Source organism: Megascapheus bottae, chromosome 20 (genome assembly GCF_031878675.1).
Source record: "Megascapheus bottae isolate mThoBot1 chromosome 20, mThoBot2.hap1, whole genome shotgun sequence".
Classification (NCBI taxonomy): domain Eukaryota; kingdom Metazoa; phylum Chordata; class Mammalia; order Rodentia; family Geomyidae; genus Megascapheus; species Megascapheus bottae.
This window is the reverse complement of record NC_143528.1, coordinates 40,861,540-40,884,785: the sequence shown is the minus strand read 5'-3', so window position 1 is coordinate 40,884,785 and position 23,246 is coordinate 40,861,540. Positions and strand designations below refer to the sequence as shown.

The window sequence follows — 23,246 nt, the reverse complement described above, 5'->3', positions numbered from 1 at the left end:
TGACGATTTACATTGCAAAGGCAACAGCCGGAGACCCTCGTGTGTAAATGAGGGCAGAGTTCAGAGCAGGATGTGGAGCACCCCCAAGTCATTCTGCTTCCTCGCCCCTGTGTGGGAAAGGCTGTCCTGCCTTGCATAGGTCAGCTTGGCAGCCAGCGTGTGCCTGCAGCAGTTTCATGGTGATTCTGGCGCTTCGCTCCTTCAGAGCTGTGGTGGAGAGGAGTTCCAGGTATGAAAGAGCACGTACACTGCCTTTTCTGCAGTGGCTTTATTTAGGTTGGGGAAAGGAAGGGAACAGGGCAGGGAGACGGCGCGTCGCAGAGGGAGTTAGGATAAACTCAGGAGGCTCAGCAGCAGAATCTGAAGACGATGTTGCGGTAAATGCAGGTGCCCAGCGTGCGCTCCCCACCCTGGCAGGGGCCTCTTCGGCAGTAACAGTTCCGTCCAGCCTTGACTCCTTTGGGCAGAGAGAAAGCGTTAGGCACCTAAACCAGTGCCCACAGTAGGTGGCAGGAGTCCTGAGAAGGCCTGCTGGGCAGGGGGTCTTCCTGTGTCCATTCCTCACAGAGAACAGCACCAATGCCCACAGCAATAGGAGTAAACGCATGAGAATGAGTGACATGCTGGGCCTGGAGTCTGGCCTAGTGGTAGAGTGCTTGCCTAGCATGCATGAAGACCCAGGTTTGATTCCTCAGTACCACATACATAGAAAAAAGCCAAAAGTGGTACTGTGGCTCAAGTGGTAGAGCTCTAGCCTTGAGAAAGCTCAGGGGCAGTGCTCACATCCTGAGTTCAAACCCCAATATTGGCAATTACAAAAAAGGAAAAAAGAGTGAGTGACACACATTCAAACTGTTTCTCATTTATTTTCACTTTTTTTCCCCCGGTGTGTTGCTAGGATGTGAACTCAGGGCCTAGTTTTCTTACCTGGCTTTTTCAATTAAGGCTAGTCATCTACTGTTTGAGATATACCTCCACTTATTTCTTAGATAATTGGAAATAAGAGTCTCATAGACTTTTGTACCCTAGCTGGCTTTAAACCATGATCCTCAGATCTCTGAGGAGCTAGGATTATAGCTGTGAGCACCAATGCCCAGCTGCCTTCACTTCCACGTCTACACACCCCACACGCCACCATTTGAGACACAATCCTCCCCACCAAGGTGTGGAGAGAGACCCAGGCCAGCCTCCTCTGTACTTCAGGAAGCCGAGAGCCAGAAAATAGTGGTTTGAGACCACGCTGGGTAAAATAACCAGCAAGACACCTATCTCCATTAACAAGCTGAAGAGATAGCTGGATAGAGGCCATAGGAATGAGGATCGTGTTCCAAAGCCAGGCTCAGCCAAAAACATGAGTATGTGAAGTGTAACTAAAACAAAAAGAAGCCATGGATGTGGTGCAAGAGACAGAGCTCCTGCCCAGCAAACCCAAGGGTCTGAATTCAAACTCCACTGCCAGCACGAAATTCAATGTTCTCCTGGTGACTGGGATGAGACAGTTTGTCTGAGAGTCCTTCTCCACCCAGAGGTGCGAAGTGGTGTTCATGTTGAACATAGTAATCTTTTTTTTTTTTTTGCCAGTCCTGGGCTTGAGCTCAGGGCCTGAGCACTGTCCTTGGGCTTTCTCAAGGCTAGAGCTCTACCACTTGAGCCACAGCACACTTCTGACTTTTTTCTATGTGTGTGGTGCAGAGGAATCGACCCCAGGTCTGCGTGCATGCTCGGCAAGCACTCTACTACCAGGCCAGACTCCCAGTCCAAACATAGCGATCTTGACAAACCTGTGTTGGAGTCAAGCCTTGCAGAAAGGACTCCCTTGGAGTTACTTGGGTCTCACGATTCGCTATGAAGAGGAAGGGACAGGAAGTGACCGTGGCTGCTGAGGAATTGCTGCGGACTCATTCCACAGGGAGCCTCCAGCTTCCTTCTCAGCCCTGTGCCTCCAGGTCTTGTTGACCTCACTCACCTGAATCTTGTAGTGCAGAACTTTCATCCTCAAACATGGAGATGGAGATGGCTGGGACTTGGTCCCCTTCCTCCACTTGTTCCTGGGCTACAGCTTCCTTGAAAGGGGCTCGGACAGGCTCACTCTGGGCCTGGACAGCCAGGTAGAAAAGGACGGCAAGGAGAGCCAGTGTCTTCATGGCTGGGAGTCTTCTCGGAATGGGACAGCAAGACCTGAGTGTGAGAGACACAGGGTTGGCTGTGAGAGAACGATGCGGAGGTTCTCCCAGAATTCATTTACCATGGTTCCTCAAGTCGCCTAAATGCTCCTTAGCTGTCCCGATGCCATCAGGACATGGCTCCGTGCACTTAGGGACTGCTCAAGCCATCTGCTCATCTTCCTCAAGGTTCCCAATTACTACTCTATTGTTTACAATTTTAGTACTATGCACATCAACTCAGGGGAAGAGGTGTGTTTCTCTCTGCTGGGTGGAGGAGCAGTCTGGGCTCAGTCCTGTGTCCAAATGAGCAGGCAATCACCCTTATGCACCTGAGGAAGGCCTGGAGTCCATTCAGGTTCTGGCGGAGGCTGTGTGAGACCACAGGCGTACAGTCACTGGCCAGAGGTGACTAAGCTCTGTTGGATGTTATAGAAAGAGTTGGAATAATGCTCAGAATGTTCAATTATTCAACTTCCATGGAAGAAGGAGTTGCACTAAAAATTTTACATATCTATCTCAAACAACTAGAAATTTTACTTCTGTATCTTGATTTCAAATGAAATGTAGTAAAGACTGAGACAAGACTTGAATTCCTAACATTGTTAGAAGAAACATCAAGAGTTTCTTAACATGGGACCTGGGAAGTGATTTCTTGCACCTAAAACCTAAAGCAATGACCAGAAAGCAAAAGCAAAACATGGATTGGATCAGTCTATAAAACTTCTGCACAACAGAGGAAAGGAAGGAACCAAATAAGCAGGCAAACTAGGATAGGGAAGAAAATGTTTGCAAAGCATTCTTCTGATGAGGGATTATTATTCAAATATATATATATGAACAAGTAGCATACTCCAACAGGAAAAAAAGTCAGAAAGATTTTTAACATGGTTGAAAATTGTGGAAAGTTATTTCTCTAAAATAGGAGAATGTTAGACAAATCAACTGCTATATCAAGAGTACACAGCAGTTAGGATTCTGGGTTTTAAGCAAACTTTTTGAACCTCTTCATACCTGCATCTGCTCTTTGAAGCCCCCGGAGACCCACACAAGCTCCCAAAGGAGGTCTGCAAGTGTGACCTCTTCCAGGGTGGCCTCCCTTTTAGCGGAAAGCTGCAGCTGCAGCTTCAATGACACAATCACAGTGTGAAGTTCAAAAGGAGGTTCTCGTTACTTACGGATACCGGAGCTGGGTGGAGAGGACAGAGATGAGCAGGCAGACGCTCTGTGTCCCGGGCTCAGGATGCAACCCCAGCGGCACACTCCGTGGACAAAGACTTGACCTATATATAGGACACCAGCGATGTCTTCGTTTCTGGAGGCCACCTTCTATTGCACGCCTCCAAGAACTGTGGTGCAAGAACATTTGCGCAATGTGGCTTGACGTTGGTATCACAGCGCTCCCCTCAGGGCTCCTTTGCTTGCTCAGGAGTCTTGGCCAGGTCTAGAAACCACCAGGAATTATTTCTCCATTACTCTTCACTCAGTGGGAGAATGATTTACCTGGACCAAGAATAGGGAAAGACAGCAGGAATTCTAGCCTTATTCATCACAGCTTCCACCCTGTTAGGTGACTAGAATGCACAGACTTTTGCATGCCCTCCTTCCTGTATGAAAACCACACACCCCAATCTCCTCATAATTCAAGAGTAGAATCATTGTAACTGGACACTAACTGGCGTCTAGGGCAATGAAGAAGAGGGATTGGCCAGTGTGTGTAACGTTCTACTTAGAGGGGAGCAGTGAGTTCTAGAGTTCTGTTACACAACTGCAGGACAGCACTCGATAATAGCAAAATGCATTTCAAAGGAGCAAGAAGATTTGATCCTGAATGTTTCACCACACAGAGCTGGTAGTGGACGTGACAGATGGATGATTCCGCTTAGCTGAATAACATCCACGTGCATCCGAACATCACATCGCACATCGTAAATTTGCACCGTAAGTTAGTATCGGGCCATTTGAAAAACAAGTCAAGTCACATTTTACAAGAAGATTTGCATTGAAATGTTCCAAAGTGGGAAGGAAGAATGGATGAGAGTATTGCAATGGGAGTGAAGACTGCGACAGGACGAGAGGCTGGGATAGGCTCTCTGGAAACTAAGGCAGGAGGTTTGTTAAGCACTGGGGTGAGATGGTTGGAAGCCGCTGAGGATGGGTAGGGAGGTTGGTCAACATAATTGTGCCACGTGTATTTGGCAATGGGTCCTTGTCGAAGTTAGGCCACTAATTTCCCACAAAATAAGAGCTATGTCCTTGACTAATTGCATTTGGAGAGATTAATCATCTCCTCGGAGGGCCTGGATTTCTCAGGAACCTCAGGGGGGACCTGAGGCCCGCACCCGAGTGTGAATGACCCAAACCTGGAGAGGTAAGAAAGAGCAACTACAGAGGTCTTGGAGCGGCTAGGCTCACAGCCATTGTTCCATGTCTGGGGACATCCACGACACTGCCTTCGTCCAGATGGCTGGGCAGTCTCCATTTCTGTGCTCGCTGTCATTCTCCTCATGGCCCCAGGATTGCTTGGGGCCCTAGGATTGCTTGGGACTTTCTGCCATCGTCCAGACCCCTGGGGGCAGAGCCAGAGCGACCTCACCTGCTCTACTTCCAGGTGTGCTGTGGAATCCCACGGGGAAAGGCCCCTGCCTACAGAAACAAGAGGGGGCTTAGGCTGTTTCTGGACTGGGCACTTCCTGTGATGGTTTTGGAGAGCGTGAAGAGGAGCCCCTAAGGAGTTTTGGGGCTCTAAGGGAGGGGAAACAGGCTACAGGGAGTCGTGTCCAGCCTGGCTCTGCAGAATCACAGGGGGAAGGCATGAGTGTAATCTCTTGGACAAAAGAAAGCAAGCTCAAGGAAGAGGAAAGGCCAGGCAAGTAGACATTAGCCGGGGCAACCTGTCACTTCCCCCAAGTGTGTACTCGTGAGAAGCCTCTGCCCTCGCCCCAGCCCTTCACACCTGTGGTGTGTGATGATTTGGTGTGGTAGCTCCAGTCCCATGGGCCACCACTGCCTACTCCAGGATGTGTGCAGAGAGGTAAGCACTTCATTGATCTCAGATGCTCCTTCCAACCTAGATTTCATTGCCACGGACACATCCGCAGCAGCTGGAGAGCTACTCAGTGGAGCGAGGTTGAAACGTGCACTTGAGTGTGCCTGCATTTCCTGTGTGAAGCACGATTTCCCCTCTGGGTTGCAATGCTTGTCTTGTACAAGCAAAGACAAAATGGCTGGATTCCAGTGTGCACGTGGTTCTCGGGGTTGAGAGAACAGCTTGGCTGCTGGGGACAGATGCAGTCTCCCTGCGGGGACCGTGTCCTGAGGGCAGGGGCAGAGCTGAGGTGTGCATCCTCCTCCCTGTTTGGGGACAGATGACAGCTCCCCTGAGAAGCCAGGGGAATGACCTTGCTCAGGAATCTAGTAAGGACTCCTTTCATTTTTCCCTGGGCAAAGGTCTGAGTGCGGGTGCAGTGTGGATGATGGCTCAATGAACATGAGAAGCTCACAGTGAGCTCTCAGCAGCATTACCAACAACCCTTTAAATCTAAACTCTGTGGCCTGGAGCCAAAATTTTGCCTTCAAGATGTTAATAAAACAACCAGCTACTTTAATCTGCAAAAGACTTGATAGAAAAACAGCAAACTCAAACAATCACAAGCCCAGATCACTTGGTCAACAATTTTATTTATTATAGAAAAGGACAATGGGCTTCAGGACAGGGTAAGGGCAGCGCTCACCAGGTCTCAGAGTACGTGGGGTGCTTGGCCTCCGCTCTGGGGCTCAGAGGCAGCAGAATAGGAAGTGCTTTTTTTTTCTTTGGTGGGTCACGGGGCTTGAACTGGGCCTGGGCACTGTCCCTGAGCTCTTCAGCTCAAGGCTACCACCCTACGCTTGAGTCAGGCCCCACCTCCTGTTTTCTAGAGGTTAATTGGAGATAAGAGTCTCAGGTCCTTTTGAACCCTGGATGGCTTTGACCCTGGATCCTCAGATCTCAGCCTCCCGAGCCACCGCACCAGTCTTGTGAAATGCTTTTATTGTTGGTGCAGATCCTAGACACTTGTTTCCCAAAATCACACCTTACACCGGCGTGTTCACACCTTCCTCACGCCTGCAGACACGGAGCAGACACAGAGGAGGTGCAGGGAGGGGGGAAGAGGGGCGTGGGGGGGGGAAGGGCGGCATGGAGGAGGCACAGAACACACCAGGGGGGGTTGTGCTGGGGGAGCCAGCAGCATGAAGGCCAGTGCTCAGGCCCAGGGCCCTGGAGACCCCCACCCCGCCTCCATGCACCTGCCCTGCTCGCACCCAGAACCTTCCCGCACCAGGCCGGAGGGCCCGGCAGCTTTTCTGTCAGCCCACACAGGGTGTTCTCCCTACTAATATGTCAGCCCATTTTGCTGTATAAACCCCCAGGTTCTCTCTATTCTGGTGACTTTCAAAGATGTATTCTGAAATCTATAGAGAACGGGTCTCAGGTGTGTGGTTCTCACCACCACTTCCACAAAGGAGAGTAGCAAAGCCCAGAGAGTCAGCTAGGTGAGCCCTGTGGCTCTGGACCAGGCCCCTCCTCTCTAGCCCCCGCCACGCTGGCTGTCTTCTCTCACCTGACTTCTGGACAGGAAAGCCCTTAGTTCCAGTAAGGGACACAGCTATGGTTTCCTCTTCCCTGGACTGCTCCAGAAAAGACTCCTCCTCCACTTCCTCAGAGAGGGTCTCTGCCTGGGCCTGCAGGGCCAGCAGGAGAAGGGCAGTGAGAAGGACCAGTGTCCTCATGGCTGGCACAGCAGGAGCTGAGTGTGAGGGAGAGCAGCTGGATGTTTTTATAGGTCAGCTCAGAGCTGGGGCCTGCATTTGATGGGGAGCCATGGGGTGCAGTCCTCAAGGTCCCCTGATGTTCCTCTGCTTGCACTGCAGCCACCAAGGACTGCTCTGTGGGTGCTGGGCCTGTCCTCTGTTCAAGCTGATAATGGGGAAGATAAAGTCATCACAGTCTCTCTCTGTCTCCCATCTGCCATTATTTACTTTTTGTTTTACAAAAGGGAAAAGAAACAATGCTTTATTCACTAAGCTCAGGGGACCCAGGCCTTTGTTTAGCTGAACATGGAGTCTCTGCTCACTGGAAGTCTGTGACCCTGAGTGGTGGAGTGACACAGGGTTCAGGGCTTCACCACCTTGGGGTGGAGGCCTGTGGGGGTCTCGTCCTCGGGTCGGACCTCACATGACCTGAGCTAAGGACACCAGCCTTGGGGTCCATTGGACGGAAGCCACAGCCAGGTATGGTCAGCCCCCACCTGGAGACCGTGAGCGGACCTGTCGTGAGCCTCTGCTTGCAGGATACTCTTTGTCTCCTCAGATCCAGCATGTGCCTTTGTGCACATGCTGATGTTCACTCTGTGACGCAGCAGGACTCCGGAATCTAAGTACAAGAATCCGAAGGAAAAAACTCCAGTCAGCAAAATCGTGTCTCCATGATGGCTCCCATCCTGGATCCACACAGGCCTGAGACAGAATGTGGAAAGAAAAGTGAAGGGTACTGGTCAGGTAGCCCTCCTCTTCCAGCTCTGTCTGTGGCTTCATTTAGATCAGACTCACAAAGACATCCATCAGGCCTAATGCAGTACGACTCATGCTCTCTCTCCCTGCAAATATATGAATATGTTTCCATGTATGTATACATATGTAGGTGAATGCACATACACATAAACATGTCAGAATGCTCATTGACCTTATGCCCGGTGGAGTCGGTTTTAATAAAAGGCACTGGTTTTAGAAGACAGAGGGTCCCATCAGCTGCCATGGAAGAGTTTCACTTAGTGAAGATGAAGAAACAGATGGACACACAGTTCTTTGGTGGTTGGGCAAGTGTTTGGACATTTCACCCACATCTGGATTTGTTGGTGCTTGACAAAACATTTCTTCATTTTCTGAAGCCACTTGTAGTTAAGCTCTCTTATTTTCCTTTTTTTCTGTGTGTTCTGAAGGTAAGGAAATTTCCTTCATCTTTTCCAGCCTGATAGGCAGAGATCAATAATCCAGTGTAATTTGGTTTGCATTTTTGTTTTGTTAAAAGCAAAGGCCTCCATTCCTAAATAGCATTTCTTACTTCATTTTTTATGAATGATATTTTTCCCAGTTGTCTTTTAGCCTGTTGATTTTTTTATTGATTTGCAAGAACTCTTTATAAATTCAGAGCATTAGTACTTCGTGACATATTTAACAACTTTTTTTTCCTAATGGATCATGAATTGAATTTCTTTGACAATAACCTCAGGAAAGAGCACTCTTAACTACTTTTTGTGGTTTCCAGAAGGAACTTGAGAGACTAATTGTCTTACTCAAAGTCATTAAATGTTAAGCAACTCTACTGTGACCAAATCCTTTATGCTTAACCACAGCCCTATAGTCTTGCTTACTTGTTCTAAAAAGTAGGGTCCTAAGTTCTATCCCTTGTCAGGATTATTACATCCAAGCCCAGAACCTGATATTTGCAAATGGTGCAAAAGACATTAGTGCACTGCTCACCTTAAATGTACCGATTTCCTGGTCTCTCTTTTATTTTTTATTTTTATTTTTATTTTTGTCGGTCGTGGAGCTTGAACTCTGGGCCTGGACACCGTCCCTGAGCTCTTCAGCTCAAGGCTAGCACTCTACCCCTCAATCCACAGCACCACTTCCGGTTTTCTCATGGTTAGTTGGATAGAAGTCTCATGGACTTTTGTGCCCTGGCTAGCTTTGAACTATAATGCTCACATTTTGGCCCCCTGAGTAGCTAGGATGACACTGGCTCCTGGCTTCTGGTCTCTTCTTAGCATAGGCCTTTGCAAACTTCCTCTTTTGGGACTTAATGGGAAGCCACTGGGACCTGCCTGTCACATGCATGCTACATAAAGTGAAGAACTTACCAGTTATCACTCACTTGTATAATGAGTGCTGAATAACAATACCTCATTATTCCAGGAAGTGAGGGCTAGAAGTTCTCTTGCCTTGGCCATACACTGGCCTATGGTGGAAAACAGGAGCAGGAACGTGGGCCCATGCTTGGCTCTAACTTCAGGAGCCAGGAGAAACAACTCCTGAAATCTGTGACACAAGTCAGTGTGCCTAAAAGGCAGTGGAGTCTGGTATACCTGAGCCGAGAACCCGGCCTTCTGGACACACACACCAGTGTGCAGCATCAGAGGTAGTAGATGCCTGGAGATGCACGTCTGCAGTCCCATCACAATGCCTGCATAGTTGCTTCTGCCTTCAGGGAGATTGGCATCGAGGTTAAAAGAGAAGCAGCAATCAATCATCAAAAGCTACTTTGTTCCCTGAGTCTAGTGGATGTCTCTCTGCAAAGCAGCTCCTTCCGCAGCCCGGTGTCTTATATCGATGTGCTGCTGTCTGCATGTCCCATGCCTCGATCATCCCCACAAGGATCCTGAGAAGCTTCCCTGGGGAGGGAGCGCCTGCTCTGAAGGGGTGCTCGTGGGTAAGAAAGTCAGAATCACTAGCACACACAAGACCAGGTTTTCAGATTTAAGTGGGGATGCTAGAGGAATCCGAAATCATTAAGGAGATTTTAAAAGTATATCAATCATTTTGCACATCAAAAAATAAAGACACAGGGAAACATGGCTTTGGCTGTTGGTGGTGGTGGTAGTGATGTTGGATTTTGGTATCGTCTTTTTAGGGAGGACCAAAGGGAGCACAGAAATAGAGGACAGGTAAGCAAATGCAGTCGTGGTCGTCGGTGGATGCTGCGTAATAAATGAGCTTCGGAACTCGTGGGGAGGGACAAGAGGGGAAACTGGGGGAAAGTGATGGAAGGGGTTACATTGTCTGAGAAGAACTGTACTCATTACCTGACCTGAGGAATTATAGCCCCTGTGTACAACTCCTTAATGATAACAATAAAATCACGTATTTTAAAAGCATTGATGAACTTCAGAAAGAATTGTGTATTACTAAGTGATGATTTTCTGCATTTGTTTGCACATGTTATGAGTCAATAAAATGGGCTCCCCCAAAAAAGCATTTGAAGAAATCCAAGTAAAAATGTTACTTGGAGGGGCTGGGAGTTTGGCCTAGTGGTAGAGTGCTTGCCTACCATGCACGAAGACCCGGGTTCGATTCCTCAGCACCACATACATAGAAAAAAAAAGCCAGAAGTGGTGCTGAAGCTCAAGTGGTAGAGCTCCAGCCTTGAGAAAGTCCAAGGACAGTACTCAGGCCCTGAGTTCAAGCCCAAGACCTGCAAAAAAAAAATGTTACTTGGAGATGGAGACTTTTGCCTTTAATTCATGAGGGAAATGAAAACCACCATTATACTCAGGTTCCAAACTATTACTATTAGATTGGGAAAAAGAAAAATTTTGTGACATTCATAGCAACTTGATCTCAGCTATGAAAAGCAGGAAAACTACCACACAAAGGAATCAGGAGAATATATATATATATATATATATATATATATATATATATATATATATTTATGTATGTATATCAAGACACAACAAATCCAGATGTAGGCAAGCAGGGCTCTGACTTATGAACAAATGCTTGTCTCAAGACCCAAAGAATGGTGTGTCTTCTGTGTATTCTTACACATGGAGTGATTGTTTCTTCCAGGGTAAAAGCAGCTGCTGCAGGGCCAAAGACGTTTATGATCAAGAGAAAATCAAGGAGGAAATATATGATTGCAAGACACAACTTTTTCCATTATAACCCATCCTTGGGTTATGTTTGGATGTCAGAACACTGTCAACTCTTCTGCCGGAAGCTCTTGAAAGTCCAGCATTTTGAGTGGAACCCAGGAGGGAGAAATGACAGTGGGGTGTTGGGAACACCAGGCCTTCTGAGAGACATTGGAAAGGCACAGGAGCAGTTAACTGTACTTGCTTCTGTACACACCACTGACTTCCAGTCTGTGAAGAGAGGGAGGCAGTAGGATCTAAAACAGAAGACATGTTCACTAACGCAGCAATTATACAGGAATGTGTTTAACCTGCCCGGCGAGTACTCAGCCTGGGCTATTTACTACTTATATAGATTTATATATATGCACATAAGTGATATCATAGCTGCATTACTAGTTAGTACAAAGTTTAGAAGAACATGTTCTAACACTTTAAGACCGTCGATATGTAAGCAGTCATGAGACAAGATGTACAAACCTTGGAATAGCACAGGCTGATTGCAAATGGGATAGGGCGCTGTGTATTCTGGTCTGCCATGGTGAAGAGCCAGCTGTAGTTGGGAACACGGTTGAAGCACAGGGTGCACGGCCCCTCGGTCCAGTGCAGGGATGGGTCCTGCAGCAAGGTCCTGCCTTGCAGGAAATGGTCTCCACACTTCAAATTTCAGTCCCTGAGCATGAGTCTAATAGCTGATGCGGTAATCTTTCTCCGCTTGGAGTTAACATGCACTGTGATGTTTCTGTACCTACACAATGCACCCTCCAACATTATCATCCCTCCACTCTCCTCATTACTTTCATACTTTTATAAACAGCATGTCCTTGTTTCATTATGCTATAGACACATGCACACACATTTACATTAATAATATAATGCTTTGTATGACACATAATGTATAAGCACAGTTACGTAATGTCATTTGTTCTTCATGTCTCAGTTTTCCCTCCCAGGGCCCAGAGGTCCAGCTAGCAGCAGGCTCCATGTTCAGCAAAATCAAAGTCTTTGTTCTCTGAGCTTAGTGAACAAAACATTGTTTCTTTTGGTAGAAGAAAAAGGGAGACTGTGATAACTTTATCTTCCCCATTATCAGCTTGAACAGAGGACAGGCCCAGCACCCACAGAGCAGTCCTTGGTGGCTGCAGTGCAAGCAGAGGAACATCAGGGGACCTTGAGGACTGCACCCCATGGCTCCCCATCAAATGCAGGCCCCAGCTCTGAGCTGACCTATAAAAACATCCAGCTGCTCTCCCTCACACTCAGCTCCTGCTGTGCCAGCCATGAGGACACTGGTCCTTCTCACTGCCCTTCTCCTGCTGGCCCTGCAGGCCCAGGCAGAGACCCTCTCTGAGGAAGTGGAGGAGGAGTCTTTTCTGGAGCAGTCCAGGGAAGAGGAAACCATAGCTGTGTCCCTTACTGGAACTAAGGGCTTTCCTGTCCAGAAGTCAGGTGAGAGAAGACAGCCAGCGTGGCGGGGGCTAGAGAGGAGGGGCCAGGTCCAGAGCCACAGGGCTCACCTAGCTGACTCTCTGGGCTTTGCTACTCTCGTTTGTGGAAGTGGTGGTGAGAACCACACACCTGAGACCCGTTCTCTATAGATTTCAGAATACATCTTTGAAAGTCACCAGAATAGAGAGAACCTGGGTGTTTATACAGCAAAATGGGCTGACATATTAGTAGGGAGAACACCCTGTGTGGGCTGACAGAAAAGCTGCCAGGCCTTCGGGCCTGGTGCGGGAAGGTTCTGGGTGCGAGCAGGGCAGGTGCATGGAGGTGGAGGGTGGGGGGTGGGGGGTCTCCAGGGCCCTGGGCCTGAGCACTGGCCTTGCATATTGGCTCCACTGACTGGAGTTGATCATGCTGCTGGCTTCCCCAGCACAAACCCACCTGGTGTGTCCTGTGCCTCCCCCGGGCCGCCCTCCGCCCCCCCCTTGGGCAGGGAGACAGGAGTGTGTCTCTGTCTGCAGGCATGAGGAAGGTGCTCAACTGCCGCTGCCGCCAGCGTGCCTGCAGCTCTCGGAGGCAGATGTTTGGGATCTGCAGGCAGGGCCATAAGAACTTCGTGTTCTGCTGCCGCTGAGCACCCAGAGAAGGCCGAGCACCCCACAGACGCTGAGGCCAGGCGGAGCTGCCCTCACCCTGTCCTTGACCCCCACTGTCTTTATGTATAGCAAATAAATTCCTTGAAGCAAGTGATCTGTGTTTGCATCTTTAAAATGACCTATATGGCTCTGCCAGGACTCTCTGGGACATCAGCACCAGAATCTTAAATGAAAGTCCTTTATTATTATTATTATTATTTATTATTATTATTATTATCTTTAAATGGTTCAGCAAAGGAGTTGCCATTTAATAAAGCAGTTTGGGACTACATCTTGATCAAAATCCCCTCTTTCAACTTTTTACTCCATCCTTTCCCCGCCCCTCCCTCGCTCTTCTTCATGTTGTGGGATCTGCACTGAATTCTTGGCTGCAATCTCCCCCTCTTCTCCCCTTCATTCCACAGAATCCTGGCTCCAGTGAGTGGAATCAGGAAAGGTGAACTCACAAAGTGGAAAGGAAGCTGGGTTACGGTGGCGCTCCCTCTGCCGGCCTCTTACCTCTGTCTCCGTGTAGACCCAGCTTCTCCCAAAGCCTGCCCATGGCCAGAGCACTCAGGAGCAGGCATGCCCCGCTGTGGCCGTGGCCAGTGGCGTGAGTGTCGGTGGCCCCGTAATGCCATCTCCCCTGCGTCCTTCCTTCCTGCCGTCCTTTGTTCAGCCAGCGCTGTGTCCTCACAGGGTGCTGTGTCCCTGACAGTCCTGCCCAGCGGGTGCAGTCGTGCATTCTGACCAGTGAAACGTCACTCCTGAGAAGGCAGCTAATTCCCACTTCCACCCTGTTTCCGTAAAACTTCGTCACAGAAGACACAAGCGCTCTATGGGGATTTGCTTTATAAATTCCCTGTCTGGCCAGGAGCGGTGGCTCACACCTATAATCCTAGCTACTCTGGAGGCTGAGATCTGAGGATCAAAGTTCAAAGCCAGCCCGGACACAAAAGGACCTGAGACTCTTATCTCCAATTTACCTCTAGACAATGGAAGTGGGGCTTGGCACAAGGGGTAGGGTGGTTTCTTTGAGCTGAAGAGGTCAGGGACAGCGCCCTAGCTGAGTTCAAGACCCATGACTCCCCACCCCCAAAAGAAAAAATAAAAATAAATAAATCCCCTGTCTGCTAAGGTTTTTTGTTTGTTTTGTTTTTATTTTTGCCAGTCCTGGGGCTTGAATTCAGGGCCTGAGCACTGCCTTGGCTTTCTTAATGCTAGAGCTCTACCACTTGAGCCACCACTTCTGGCTTTTTCTATGTATGTGGTACCAAGGAATCCAACTCAGGTCTTTGTGCATGCTAGGCAAGCACTCTACCACTAGGCCACGCTCCCAGACCAGTGTGCTAAGTTTTGAGGTCTTTTGGGCTGATTTATTTCAGATATGCTGATCAAAGGACTGTTTTCATATTATCTAATGTAGTATATAAAAGCTGATAAAGCCTGGACCGTGCTGGCTGGCAGCCAGTAGACACAGAGTGGCATCAGGGAGCGAGGGGATGGGCAAAAAAAAACACTAAAACGACCTGGAAGCAAGCAAAGACACTGTCTGGTGTTTATTTCTGCCTCCTTGTATCCACCTGTGTCAATGTCTTTCTTAAAGGATAAGCAATGCATAGCTCTTTCTGTGGGAACCTGGACTTTCTCCTCCTGTCCTCTCTGTCCTGTGATTTCACAGCTGTCTCACATGGGGACACGCAAGGCCTTGGTCTCTCTTCCCTCTTCCCAGACATTTACACCCAGATGCTCCACAGGGCTGCTGAACCCCAAGAGGGTCCCATCCCTGAAGACATGTTGCCCCTACAACTCCCTGCATACTGGTGGCTGGATAGTCAGATCCTTCCCAGAGCTGGGCTGTGCTATAGGCCGGCGTGGGGGCGGTCAGGATTTCCTACACTCAGTTTTCATAGTGCATCGGGGTATGAGTGGTGACATAGTGGATTTGACTTTATTTTTAGAGTATGTAAAACAGTCATGTTCCCAGGACTCACGAAGGAAGAGGCTGTGGAATGCACGTGAACTTACCACCCAGAAAATGTCAGTTCACCTCCAGCAGATGCCAAACCTATGCTCAAACCGTGAATAATTCCAGGAAGAGACAGAAGTTAATAATTGAAAATAGAGAACAAGTTAAAGAGAACGTGGGGTAGTGGTTAAACCACGGATTTGGTCACCAGTTGTTGCTTAACTGAGTAAGACAATTAACCTTCCTTCTCAAAACCCACAACAAAAATTGGTTAATGAAAACTGCTCCCTTGTAGGGCTATTGTGAAATTTATTACATTGAATGAAAAGATCTTAGTGATCACAATATATTAAATAATTTTAGGTAGTAGATTATATAATATATATATATGTATTCTGAGACTACTACCTGGCTAATGGTAATTTTCTTTTTTTCTCCTCTTCATAATTTCTTTTTATTTTTCTCATGCATTTTTATTGTAATTAATAGAAGGGTTACAGTTATATTTGCCAGATAGAAGGTGCATTACTTCACACACATTGATACCCCTTCTCATGTTTTTGTCCCCATTTCCCTTCCCCTACCCCCTCCCCTCATCTTGGTTTTCCCCCTTCCCTTTCCTATTTCATAGAAACAAATAAATGAATCCACAGTATGCTAATGGTAGTTTTCTAACTAACAGGACTTGTGGTAGTTACTCAATTCTTTTTTTATTCCACAGTACGTGAAATAAAGCATGAACATTCCTACTTTACCTAAGAAGATATTGAAGTCAGTTGTTTTCAGCGTTGTAGCCATAATAAGCGGCTCTGCGTTGTCAGTGCTGTGGGTAACCTAACCCATGTGCTATTTTCTAGAACCTCAGCTTTTGTCCTTGATAAGTTCAACATTGAGGAAAGCTCACAATAGATGAGATTTTCTAGTTCAGTGCACAGCTGTGTCTCGTGGTAGTTCGGCAGTATTCTGTGAAGAATGAGTAGGATATGGAATGTGGAGGGTTAAAGCAAATTCCAAGTTGTGGTTACGGTGGGAGAAAGGCAAGTGGGGAAATGAACCCACAGTGCAGTGCGTGACCCATGCTCACTGTAATGGCGGGCGGTCAGGGTGGGGGAGCGAGGTGGGGGGGGTGGATGTGGGAAGATGGAGAACCGACACAGAACAGAACTCACATTTCACAGTAAAACGCCAGTTTGTCCAGTGTGGAGTGAAGATCGGGCTAAGGATTTTCACGTCCCTTTCACACAGTCTGGAAGGCTCTGTAGGGTGCTGGATCGGGGTGGGGGGGACGGCTCAGGAGGGTGGCAGGCGCCCCAGCCATGGGGTCAGCATCGGGAGGAGGGTGGACTCCGGAATGATCTTCCATCCGGGCAGGTGGATGCCAGCCTCCAGTCTATACTGTGGAGACAGTGAGGAAACACAGACGGTCTCCGGTTGTAACCTTGGAAAGAAGCCTCTGCAGGTTGCCAGGGGAGTAAGAAAAAATAAGTAAACTATTATGGTTTCTGACATTTTTAGGAAAGCAAACTAGGAGGGATTAGTAGTAGTTTTTGGCTACGACTAGCTAAGATTCAAAGCAGATTGTCTCTGACTTTACTAAACAGAAATCTTGCCCTGAACAACCTCCTCTGAATCTGGACCCTGGAAGCAGGAAGGCTGAGGTCAAGTCCTGGACTCCCTGAGTTTTGGATGCTGCCCTTAAAATTCTCCCCATTCCTTCACCATACACAAACTCCCTTCTGATCACTCAGAAGATCTGAGCAGAAACTACAACCTGTACTTAATGCATCAGTTGAAATTCTTCATCAAGTTCTGGAAGAAAAATCAAAGGCTTTTATGGAAAATATCACCCTTATGGTCAAACTACTGAAACATCTATTTTAAAATTCTAATGATCTTTCTCAGCGTCTAGGTATGAACAAGAAATTGATACGAGAAGAAAATAGGAGAAATGATGAAGAAGAAAATGAAGTAAGGCCATTTTTTTACTGGTCTAGAGAACGTTCTGCAACAGGAAGGGACCCAGCCCCAGCCTCACATGGTAACGTTTACTTTGACTTTTCTCATTTGGCCACGGCATCTAGGAGGTTTCTGAAGGTTTTAGTAAGTATTAGTCAGTGTTTTTAGGTGAAGGCGGAAATGTAAATGATCTACAGATGTATGTGTTTTATTTTATGTTTGTGCAACTGTGATATAATTTGTATAAAAGATAATGGCTTTCTCTGGGTTAAAAAAATGACTATTATGTAATATAATGAAAGAATCTGACTTAACTAAAAGAGAAACTACAAGGTACCATAACTAGAAATGACCAACAACCGAGTTCTATAAAGAAACGTAGGCAAGGCTACCTAAATGATATATTAAAATAAGACAACCATGGAGGAGCTAAAATCTGGTTCTTTAGAAAGCCCAACAGTTGACTTGCTGCTCCTTTCTTATGGGAACTAGGACCACAATTTAGTCTGTCATCAAACAGTAGCATTGTTTTCACCCTGATAAAGAGTTTGGAAGTTATTTCGTGAGCGTGTGCAGAACCTTGCTGGGTCCTTGAGTTAGTTCTGCATTGTCCTGGCACAGGAAGAGATGGGCTGGAGGGCCGGACAAGGCCGCCCACTCTAGTCCGGGGGACTGGCGGCTCCCAGTACCTGGCAAGGTGGCAGTCACCGCGCTGGGCAGAAAGGCTGCCCTTCCTGTTCTGTGTAGAATGCCCTGGTGCACCCCCACACATCTGGGGAGCCCTCCAGAATCCTCTACTCTTTGTTTCTCCAAGTACTCATTTTCTAAGACAGCAGGGACCTGAGCCTCTATCTACATCTTTACATGCCACGCCACGTCCAGAGCACAAGCCTACCGATTCTCAGGCCCTGGCCCATCTTACCAGCATCTGCGGTGAGGAGGAAGAGTCTCCAACCACCCGTGGAGAGAAGGAGATGGTAGCCGTGTGTAGGAAGGACCAGAGGACTGCAGGGCCTCAGGCAGCGGAAGCTGAATTGTCACCGCTGCGTGGCCGCCTGCCTTCCTGTGAAGGCCAGCCAGCCTCTAATGCTGACCCTCGCTTCTTACCTCAGGTCTGGGGACCCCGACCCTGTAGGATGAGACTGCACCTGCTCCTCCTCCTGCTCCTCGCCGTCTTCCAGGTACTCACGGTAAATCTCCACCACCGCTGTCTTCCCTCTGGAGCCAGAGTGTAGAGTTACCCCGAAATCACCACTGCCCCCCAACAGCCGCACAGGGAGTGTGGAGGTCAACGCGACAGCGGGGACGCAGTCCTAAAACGCGTGTCGCATTCCCTTAACATCTGCTTAGCACGTCAGTGTGATATTCCAAAGTCCGTGAGGAGACTGACTTTGAACTCCCGGAGACCGGGCAGCGAGTCCAGGGATCACATGGCCACAGGCATGCGTCGGCGCCACTCGCCAGGCTTTCCATAAACATGTCCTCCTTTTCCAGGTGCCACTCAACTTTAAAAGACCCTGCTACCTTCGGGGTGGAATCTGCCTGAAGCAAGGAACCCCAAACTGTGAGCCCTTCCGAGGCCCCTGCCGAGCTTTCACCGTGTGCTGTAAGATCAGAGGCTGACCTGGGGACGCCAGCCAAGGATGCGGCAAAGACGTGACTGACATGTGGCTCCTCTTGTTGGCGTGGAAGGGAACTTCAAGCCTCGGTGACCGCTCACTGCCATTAGGGATGATTAAAGTCCTAAGGTGTCTACTGCAGAGTTCATTTTTACTTTTTGCTTTACTTGTCCACAATTTAGCCTCAGAACCAATTGCTTTAAATAATGTACTACAGGCCCGGCTGAGGGGTTGACAAAACCCCTAGATTCTGGAACACTCTGGGACACACACAGGAAGCTCTGCACGTACCTCTCCACACAGCAAGGCTGACACTGGGGTCCTTCCACTGGGAGGGAGACTCCGGGATAGATACACACATGCAAATTCCAGCTTTCTCTTCCAAGGGGACAGAAGCCCCATGGTCTACGCTCTAACAGTAAGAAAAATCTCCATGAAGACAGAAGGCAGCGTATCTGCCCCCGGGCTTGTGTTTGCCCATCATTTTAATTATGCTGCCACCTTGTATATGGAATGGACTAACTAGAACCCTGAACATGGCCCCAGATGTCTTGACCGTGGAGAAGGGCAAAGGCAGGCCCAGAGCAGCACGGAAGCCTGGCTTTTGGTATTGGATTGTCAACTGCTCCCATCCAGTTCCCTTCGCACCGCGGGCGGAGGCACGGGGTTAGATTCTCGGGGATTTCTGTGCCCCCAGCAGGGATTGTAAGCGTGGCTAAGAACTAAGACCCGCCATCCAGTGCATGTTTAACCCGAGGCCACCTTGCTCTGTTATGTCCTGTTTTCCACAGCTGCCTGGCTCCTTCCTTCCTGTTCTCCAGATGGAAGGGTCAGTGGATCTCGTGGCCATCTGGGAGGATGCAGAGCTGGGAGTAGGAGCTGGCAGGGGACTCCATATCCCTGGCTGTGCGCAGGGTTCATGCAGCTCCTTCCGGCTCAGGGCTGTCCCTTCTGCTCAGGGCTGAGGGGCTCCTGGAACTCTGCCTCCCCGTCACTAAGAGGAGACATAGGACATTGACAGGAGCCGGGAAAGGAACCCTAGGTTCAGAGAGCGACTGAGAAAAGTGTGTCTGAAATGGGCCCCAGTCATGGTTTGTCTAGTCGTCCCCTCACCCCCAGTTGGGAAGGGGGATCAGAAGGGGAGGCGGGATGCTATTCAGAAGTAAAAGGAACTTTTCTCCACTATTCTGCCTTAAGAGACAGAATGAAAAGAATCCAGGTTTTCTTACCGTGTTCAGCTCATTGTCACCACTCTGCCTTTCTCTTTCTTCTCTTTTTTTCTTTTCGCCAGTCCTGGGCTTGAGCTCAGGGCCTGAGCACTGTTCTTGGACTTTCTCAAGGCTACAGCTCTACCACTTGAGCCTCAGCACCACTTCTGGCTTTTTTTCTATGTATGTGGTACCGAGGAATCGAACCCGGGTCTTCATGCATGCTAGGCAAGCACTCTACCACTAGGCCAAACTTCCGGCCTCCAATCTCTGCCTTTCTTGACACTGAGAGAATCTACCAACCATACTGTAAAATTAAATAAGTCAGATATTCATGCAGGCAGAGCCTTCTTTCCTTGCTATATCTGTTTAGGAAGTACAGGGAACCTGTGACCCGCTCTGCACAGCACAGGAGAGTGGGGGGGGATCACGCCACCTACCGGGGGTTGCATGACTCACATTCATGTGGTGGTAGAGGGGGAAAAAAGTCTCCAAGATCAGGACAAACTTATAAGCTAAGAATTCATTGTTCATCTGAAAAGTGGTTTAACTGGGTATGAGCATTTTATTTGGCAACCTTACCTAAGGCCATATTTCCTGGATGAAGATCAAATCCAAAGAGGTAAAGGAATTACCAAAGAAAGGGAAAATGTTAAAGGGTGGGGGGAGACAAAATAAAATGTTAGCCATTATGAAATTGTAATGCAAAGGAACAAATGACTCCTAAGAAGTTACAACCATTTTTAAATCTTGTATTGATGAATGAAGGAAAGGATAGAAGAGAGAGAAGCATTAGAAGCTTCTGAACAGAAGACACTCACTGAGTCATGTCCCCTGCCTTTGTGCTGGTGTCAAGAGGCCCAGACTTGGAGATGTTTTGAGTCACGATGCTGGAAAATGCCAAGATTTTTTCTTCAGAACAAAAATCAGTCACAACAGTTCAAAGATCTCAAGTTCCATCTGCCCCGTACGACTCTGCTGTTCCTTGGGGATTGTCTTTGTCTTTAACATCGAGATGTTCTAGACAAGTCCTGTCTTTCGGAAACCCCCGGTGAGGTCCCATGACAGTCGAGAGAGGGGCTTAGAACAATGACAAACACAAATGCCAGGCTCTTCTGCTCTGTGAATTCATGGCAGCAAAAAGACCTTATAAATTCACTTTGAAAAGACTGAGTCTGGGCTACCTCGAGGATGAGAACGGCTGTACTAGCCTTCAGGATTGGGTGATTTCGGACGTTAGCTGTGTGAAAGTCCTGAACCCAGGTTATCCTCCACAGAGCTGCAGTTATCTGGGGGCTGGAAATTTAATTGCACTGTACATTGCTTTTGCATGTTCTCATTCCTCATGGCTAATGGCTACCCACCAGTACTGTGTAGAGTTTTCCCCTGAGCAATCTTTATATTATTTCTATCACCTGGTGCCACCATTAAAGCACAGTGTATCCACGTCCTCACAAACTTTCTTTTAATAATAGCTTTCTGAGTAAGGCTGAAGTAGTAGCTCATTTTCGTGCCTAATTATATATGTATGTATGTGTGCATATGTATTTTTGCTGCCTAATTTTATATAGGTGATGTGTGTGTGTGTGTGTGCAAATTCATATCAGTGCATACACCTGTGTGCCACGGTCCCCCTCCTAGAGGGTGTGCAGCTGGAGGGTGGAGGTGACACTGTGGTCTTTGCTGACCCCCTGTGTCATGCAGTCTTGTGGTTTTACGTCCCTGGATCAACTTCCCCACCTCAGTCCCGGGTGCTGCTTGCATAAGTCAGGGGTGGAAAAACGTTTTTTGCTGATTGCATAAGAGGCTGGTAGTTATTACAGAACTATAGCAGATACAGCTCAGTGCATCCCAAAGCTATCTGGGTAAATATTAAGAATTCTTTCAGAGCCCGGTTGTTGTGGTTTTGAAAGTGTCTCACTTTGTCACTCAGGTTGTCTTTGAACTCCTAACTCGGGATCCTGACTCTTGTGCTATGGTTAGAGGTGTGTTCTTTTTTTTTTTTTTTGTGCCAGTCCTGGGCTTGGGCTCAGGGCCTGAGCACTGTCCTTGGACTTTCTCAAGGCTAGAGTTCTACCACTTGAGCCTCAGCACCACTTCTGGCTTTTTTCTATGTATGTGGTACCGAGGAATTGAACCCGGGTCTTCATGCATGCTAGGCAAGCACTTTAACCACTAGGCCAAACTCCCGGCCACAGGTGTGTTCTTTCACCATCTGCTCTGCTCTTCTTTGTCAAAACGTGTTTGGGGTGTTTTGGTTTTCTCTTCAGTGCAGGAGGTCCTTTTCTGAACATCAGATTCGGTATTTACCCGGTGTAATTGCAGTGTCCCTGGGTCATCACAGAGGACACCTTAGCCCCAACAAGCGATGGGTGATGTCTTAGAAAAGCTGCTCTTTCAACAGAACTTTGTTGCCTCAACAATGAAATGGCCACCACTTTAGAATTCTGTGAGTTCCCTATCAATATATGTACAACCTTCCTACGGCACCAAAGCATATTGTGCAGGTAGACATGATTAGGAGGAAGTCTAATGGTTCGAGGCTAGGATGAACAGGCAGTGGAAGACCCCGCTGAGACTGCACTCGCGTGGATGGCCCCTGTCTCCTGGAGTGAGTCCCTGAGTACAAACCCCAGTGCTGCCAAAATAACCAATACAAAATAAGCAGAGCACAGGGATGTGGTTTCAAGGGGGTGCAGTGCTTGCTTGATGTATTTGATACCCCAGATTGAATTCTCCGTACTGGGGGTTAAGGAGTAGAAGATACCTCAATTAAATATTCCCCCAGGAAAAACAACGAAATGAAACTGCATGCTTAACAAGTTCGTACAACTTGACTTGAGTACTATTTATAAGCTTGATTATTGCTGAGAGCCTGTTGTCAGCATGAACTATAAGGCAGACACTTGATGTTTTAATAAGTGTAAGGGGTTGGAGGTGTGGCTCCATTCACAAAGGGCTAGCCAGTAAGCAAAAGAAGCAGTTACCAAGCTTGAGTCCTGGTCTAGGAAGGAAAGGAAAGGAAAAAAGGGAAAGAAGGAAGGAAGGAAGGAAGAAAGAAGGAAGGAAGGGAGGGAGGGAGGGAGGGAGGGAGGGAGGGAGGGAGGGAGGGAGGAAAGGAAAGGAAAAGAAAGGAAAGGAAAGGGAAGGGAAGGGAAGGGAAGGCAGGCAGGCTGCTTAAAAACACCTTCTATAGAGTGCTTGCTTAGCATGAACGAAGACCTGGGTTCGATTCCGTGGTACCACATACATAGAAAAAAGCCAGAAATGGCGCTGAGGCTCAAGTGGTAGAGCTCTAGCCTTGAGAAAGTCCAAGGACAGTGCTCAGGCCCTGAGCTCATGCCCAGGACTGGCAAAAAAAAAAAGCACCTTCTTGAATTGCTTGAAGCCACCATGTCCTAGTAAGTTCAGTCAGATACAGAGCATTTACTACTCGTCTTGCTAGCCGTCTGCTCAGCACTCCACTGACCTTCTTCAGCTTCCCACAGTGGCAGGTGTTCTGATCTCTCCCGGGTTCTCCTCTCACCCAGCGACGCTGCCTTTCCCGTTGACCTTTGATTCTGCTCCCATTTCCTCTCC

General features: G+C 48.1%; 2 protein-coding genes and 1 long non-coding RNA gene across 3 annotated transcripts; 2 read left to right on the top strand and 1 right to left on the bottom strand.

The window, feature by feature from the left end:
• Positions 1-249: 249 nt before the first annotated feature.
• LOC150049503 (neutrophil defensin 3-like) lies at positions 250-3,402 on the bottom strand. The gene is made up of 3 exons (XM_090353828.1): positions 3,341-3,402; positions 1,967-2,178; positions 250-457 (listed from the first exon to the last, which is right to left on the bottom strand). The coding sequence occupies exons 2-3, from the start codon at positions 2,142-2,144 to the stop codon at positions 348-350; spliced, it is 288 nt and encodes a 95-aa protein (XP_090209954.1). The 5' UTR covers positions 2,145-2,178; positions 3,341-3,402; the 3' UTR covers positions 250-347.
• Positions 3,403-12,003: 8,601 nt separating this feature from the next.
• On the top strand, positions 12,004-13,021 carry LOC150049502 (alpha-defensin 23-like). Its single transcript, XM_090353827.1, has 2 exons — positions 12,004-12,283; positions 12,802-13,021. The coding sequence occupies exons 1-2, from the start codon at positions 12,115-12,117 to the stop codon at positions 12,912-12,914; spliced, it is 282 nt and encodes a 93-aa protein (XP_090209953.1). The 5' UTR covers positions 12,004-12,114; the 3' UTR covers positions 12,915-13,021.
• Positions 13,022-16,889: 3,868 nt separating this feature from the next.
• Positions 16,890-18,556, top strand: LOC150049501 (uncharacterized). The gene is made up of 3 exons (XR_016539003.1): positions 16,890-16,922; positions 17,953-18,021; positions 18,335-18,556. It is a non-coding gene; the product is annotated as an uncharacterized LOC150049501 (long non-coding RNA).
• Positions 18,557-23,246: the final 4,690 nt, after the last annotated feature.